This window comes from Hemiscyllium ocellatum, chromosome 29 (assembly GCF_020745735.1).
Source record: "Hemiscyllium ocellatum isolate sHemOce1 chromosome 29, sHemOce1.pat.X.cur, whole genome shotgun sequence".
Taxonomy (NCBI): domain Eukaryota; kingdom Metazoa; phylum Chordata; class Chondrichthyes; order Orectolobiformes; family Hemiscylliidae; genus Hemiscyllium; species Hemiscyllium ocellatum.
Genome location: NC_083429.1, coordinates 43,497,975 through 43,503,974, shown reverse-complemented (window position 1 = coordinate 43,503,974; position 6,000 = coordinate 43,497,975). Strand labels below are relative to the sequence as shown.

Sequence of the window (6,000 nt, the reverse complement as noted above, 5' to 3'; positions counted from 1 at the left end):
TGCGTGCTTTGGAACAGCCAGAGGTGCTGTAAAAGCACAACTGACATTTCTGCCTGCACTGCAGCAACACTGTTCTCAAAGGGCTAAAATAAATGAACAAAAAAGTAAAGACTTCATAACCTCGACCTATCTTCAAACAGCCACAAGGATGAAAAGTGCAGAACAGAGTGTGCAAAATTTATAGAATCCCTACAGTGTAGAAACAGGCCCTTCGGTCCAACAAGTCCACACCAACCCTCAGAAGAATATCCCACCCAAACCCACTCCCCATTTACCCTAGACTAATGCACCTAACATGCACATCCCTGAATACACTGGGCAATTCACTTCACCTGCACATCTTTGGATTGTGTGAGGAAGCCAAAGCATCCCGGAGGAAACCCACACAGACACAGGGAGAACGTGCAAACTCCACACAGAATGTAACCCAGGTCCCTGGCACCATGCCGCCTGATGCTGTTCAAAAGCTGGGGTTTACACCAGTTACAGCTTCACACTGAACTCAAAGTGAAAAGTATCCAATTGCCCAGTGCTGACATCCCTCATTTTGACTGATTCAAGAAGAAAATCACAGACAATAATCACACAACGGAAAACCAAAGCTTGGAACATTTAACTTTTTTTTATTAAGAAGACAAGAACGCTTCAGTAGTTTTTTGTAATTTTTTTTCCTGTAAAAATGGCATACATGAACTGATACAAAAAAAATGGTGTGGGAACATATGAGAGATTCTATCAATACACAAAATTGCCCATGTACACCAGAAATAAGAGATGGTCTAAGCAAACAGCTTCAGTGCCTAAAGATCAAACCTATTGGGCATATAAACACAGCAAGAATCTTCAACTTCAATGCTTTTTTTTATATAACCAATTTTGCACAATACTTGTTTCGCACGTGACAAAAACCCAATTCATTTGAACTAACTCTATACAAAGTAATACATTTTACAAGTAAAACAGTGCACTGCATTTGGAAAAAAAAGAGGGTTCACACAAAAACATGTACAACTAAAACTGAATTTGCCACGTTTTTTTTCAATGTGTGGGGGGCATATTATTTGCATTCTGCCCGAGATGCAAAAGCCTATCAGAACACATATTCCTGAGACATGACAAATTTGTTCAATTTTTTTTTAATAGAAAGGCCTACTTCAGTAACACTGCTAACACTATAATACAATTTAAACTAACGGAGTGGGAGAAAATGACTCAAATGACTGGGAAACTATGTCAAACAGCAACGAGACACAGTAAATCACTTCTTGAGTATGTTATCACATTCCCTTCACTGTTATCGTGACCCTTTTACTTATGCAACTGTAGAGAGATTGGAGCATTGGTTATAAAGTATATGTATCACAATACTTAAGCTGCTCAATTTGTTTTGTTATTTTCTTCAAACTCTACGAGGATGTTCAACAAGAATCCTTGAATGTAAAGCACAACGCTCCCCCATTGATAACGTCCCTCCGTCCTTCTGTACTCAATTTTCTTCTCCCCTCGGAGACCCCTCAGTTAGCTCAAGTTCCATTAGGAAGATTGAGGGCAACTCACCGTTACCATTCCTGTTCCATTTTCCTCTTAAAGGTATGATAGTGTTTCGCACTTTATAACGTTCATCCATTAAAAAAAATCTTAAAACAAACCAAAAATTTTAAAATAACCTTAAATGAACACTCTTCAGGTAAAGCTATGTCACGTCAGAATTGGGCCGTGTATCTTATTGGCAATCAGGAGAAGAAATTTTGCTTCCCATCAATAAGTTAATATTCATTAACCTCTATCTACAATTGAGCTCAACAGTTTAGCTGGTAATAATTTTAACAACTGCCTAAAAGTTTTACCTTCACGTCAGAACTGTGAAATGCCATTATCAGAATTTGCAAATAATTTCTTCACAATTTTCAACTAAAGCAGTAACGGGAGACTTGAACAGAATCTGATCTCCTCTGCAAAACAAAGAAGCATTCATTGCAGAGAAGAAAATGTTTATGCTAAAAACAAAAAGGTAATTTGTTTTAAGGCAGCTTCCACTTTTCTTTAAAGAGGCACTATCCCTTTTTGATGGCAAACACAGAATCAATGTAAAATGCAGGATACACACAGAACTTCCATTAAATACTACAGCCTCCTGTACAGTGTTTGATTAATTTTAATTAAATCTTTAAATAGAATACAAATAGCATTATACAATGGCACACGGACTAACCACTTGCATCATTGGCTTGATTAAAAAAAATACACTGCTCTTTAAAAACAGATCTATGCACACAGTCCATGTAAGCAGTGGTTGATTTGAAGAGATTCTCGAATATAAACCATGCACAATGAACAAAGGGATATGCCTTTTTAAATCATGCTAGTGTTTATGAGCCAAACTGTACTGCATGAATTCAGAACTTTAACATGTAACATTTAACGCTTGCTCTGGGCAGTGCTCATCTTGCCTCTTTTGGGGGTCGTGGGTGGGGAATAACTTCGCTGACAGGGAATCATGAATGTAGATAGCTTTCAAGTTTTTTTGGCAAACAAATTAGTGAGAAGTAAGGCCAATTGGGAAAGACTGATGAGATCTTTTAAAATAAGAGCTGTCTGGAACAAAGCTTGTTCGCACGGTGATAACTCAAAACTGTCCACTTGCTAAAAGGCACAGACCTCAGCTGTCAGGTCTGGTTAGGGTTGTTGTTGAAAGTTGTCAGTTGCCCAGAACACAGCCAGACAGTTTGAGGTATCCTACATCGCACAGTTTATATATAGAGAATGAAATTAGAGTCGATCTCGCCACAAGAAGCCTCACTTGCAGAAAAATGCTCGATCCATGTACCTCTGCTGAAATTGAACTGCCACACCAGCTCACCCCTCACAGACAGAGAGAGCATGTTAACAAAATTACTTTTAAAGTGTAGAAATGAAAGGGAGCTTGTAAGTCCATGGAGCTTCCAAATGGCAATTCAAAGGCTGGAGCGTTTGCAGGGAAAACAAGGCACAGAGTTTTCTGCAAATGAGAGAACTAAACTAAGTCCAAGCCTGGCTTGGCATTTACAGAGGTGTCAAACTGTGGAACTCACTGGACTCATGAACATCGTTCCCCACCCTAACCCCTAACCCCCCACACACGCGCACACACACACACGCATCTCAATCGTGACCACCATGCTTAAAACCAACTGCATGTCTACAGTCAGACACCTCAGTGTAACCACACTCTATTTAGATGAAGTACTCTTTCTTTTCATCAGAGTTGTTCTGTCCGCCTTCTGCATTAATAATGGCAGTGTCTGCATCTGCTGCATCATCCGCTCCTTTGGCTTCATGTGTGAAATATGTACCTGCAAGATATCAGAAAGCCACCCGTTAGCAACCCTTAGTTCAGGTTCCCTCCCCTTGTCCACAGTCACTGGTGACCACAATTATTCTTGGACTGCTAAAATCCAAAACAAAATGCTTGTGTACCACTCCATCCTTCTTACAGAAATGAGTGCTCAGTGTCCACGTGACCATGTGAGAAAGGAAAGATTTATATTTTGGTGTTCCTCTGTTATTGGAACAGGAATGATCAGTTTAACCTTGCATCTGGCACTGTGCACTTGTCTTAATGATTCCTTCTTTGGGTCAAGACCCTGGAATTCCCTTCCTAATAGCAATGTGGGTCAACCAACAGCAGGTGGACTGCTGAGGTTCAAGGTGGCAGCTCAGCCCCATCTTCTCAAGGGCAACTACGACCAGGAATTAATGCTGGCCGGCCAACAACACCCACATCCCACCTATTAATTTTTTTTTAAAAATGCAAAAACGAGGAAACCACTGGATGCCTGAACTGGGGAATATTTCAGAACTGCTTGAGAAACACAGCTCCAGGAATGTTAAAGTGAAGGTCACAACTGCACCTCTTAAGGTGCATTCCTGTCAAGACTGCTGGATTCTACAGCAGAGGTACTCATTCAGACTCCAGTTTCTAGATTGCAATAGGAAATATAGCGTCAATGTGGACAAAATGTGTTTAGTACTTTCTTAAAAATTTGCATCGTTTAATGTCAATTACTAAGAAATGTCCTTACAACATTTGAGAGCATAAGCAGTCGTTTGTTTTCAGTTCAGCCCAGAGTGACTATGCTGGGACAGGATATCTCCATGGGATGCATGGGTGGACTATCTCCCCAAAACCTTCAGCCCAATTGCCCATTCTTGGAGTGAGGGTTGATAGCAAGGCAAGAAGATCAACACTGCATCTGGGATCACCAGTTTATCTTCTGACTTGTTGAGTCCAAAGGATCCCAACTGATCATACAATCCCTGCAATGTGAAAACAGGCCCTTCAGCACAGCAAGTCCACACTGACCCTCTGGAGAGTATCCTACCCAGACCCATTCCCCTTTTACTCTCCATTTAACTCTGACTAATAACCTATACATCCCTGAACATTATGGGCAGTTCAGTATGACCAATTCACCTAACCTGCAACATCTGTGGGAGAAAACCAGAGCACCTGGAGGAAACCCACACCAACACAGGGAGATTGTCTGTGTGGAGTTTGCACAATCACCCGAGGCTGAAATCAAACCCAGGTCCCTGGCGCTGTGAGGTAGCAGTGCTAATCACTGAGCCCCGTGCCATAATGGTACAACTGGATATACAAATCCAAGAATGAAGGTTGGCTTAAAAGATCACATTTTAAAAACATTGTTTAGTTAGTTAAAATAGCAGTTAGCCACTGCAATCACGTTCATATGAAGCTGTAGACTGTCTGACAACAAAACAGAATTTTATGACCAAACACAAAAAAAAACTAACCAAACTATCTGAATAAAAACAGAGTGATCTTAAAGCATGGAAAATAGGCAATTCAGCTGATCAAGACTACTGCACTATTCAACATGAATGCAGCCTCTGTCTCAAAACCATATTCCAGCTTTCTGTTTGCTTTGACACGTTTAACTTCTAGAAACTATCCTAAATCTGTGACTTTGCCTCCACAACCTTCCATGGCAAAGAATTCTATGACTGAAGAAGTTTCTCCTTATCTCAGTCTGAAATGGCCTACCACATATCATGAGACCATGCTCTCTTGTTCTGAACCAAACCCACACATCCACCACCCCCAAAGCCCTCATCTCCCACCTCCATGACCCAGCCAGGGGAATCATCACCCCCGTATCCAGTCTGTCTGGGCTGTGTCAGAATCTTTTATGTTTCAATTAGATCTCCTCTCATTCTTCTAAATTCTAAAGAATACTGGCCCAGTCAAGCCAATCTTTCCTCATGTGACAAACTTGTCATCCCAGGAATCACTCAGTTCATGGCAAATATATCTTTTCTGATGCAAGACCAAAACTGCACACAACACTTCAGGTATGGAATGGCCAAGACCATGGATAGCTGCAGTTAGAACTCCTAGTTTCTGTACTCAAACCCTCTTACAATGAAGGCCAACTGGGCTTTTGCTTTCTTAACTGCTTGCTACACCTGCACGTTTCTCTCCAATGACAGTGAACAAGAGTGCACACACATCCTTTTGTACATTAACATCTCTCAATCTATTACCATTTCAATAGTATCCCACCATTGTTTCTCCTAATAAAGTCAACAATTTCACACATTTATCCACATTATAAGCATCTGCAATGCATTTATCCACACTCACTCAATTATATATAAATCACAAGGAAGCCTGATTACTCCCTCCTCACTCTTACTTGCATCTAATTTTGCTGCGTTTGGTGTCAGGAAACGTGTGAATCCCTGATTCAAATTTGTGGATATATCTTGTGAATAAAATACAGAGCAAAACTATTAACTTGTTCCCTGATATTTTCCATTAAAGAGACTGAAGTCCAAAGAAATTATATCCTTATCTCAACTCTTTCAAGTTCTGCTCTGCTGACTGTGGAGACAATTTGGTGAGTCATTTCAAAATCTGCTGATATGAAAACTTTCACAGTCTGAGACTGTAGATTTTGTCAGTTTTAATAACCTGCAGTTTATTAACCAAACACCTCT

The 6,000-nt window shown here is 40.5% G+C and overlaps 1 protein-coding gene across 3 annotated transcripts in view; it reads right to left on the bottom strand.

The window, feature by feature from the left end:
* Positions 1-616: 616 nt before the first annotated feature.
* Positions 617-6,000, bottom strand: part of cadm1a (cell adhesion molecule 1a) — a 408,277-nt gene continuing 402,893 nt past the window's right edge. For 2 of the 3 annotated variants that reach the window (XM_060846705.1, XM_060846703.1), the window contains one exon: positions 617-3,332. In XM_060846705.1, the coding sequence (XP_060702688.1) occupies positions 3,214-3,332 (119 nt within the window). In that variant the 3' untranslated portion in view covers positions 617-3,213. The remainder of the gene's footprint in view (positions 3,333-6,000) is intronic. The other variant, XM_060846706.1, reaches the window with a different exon arrangement.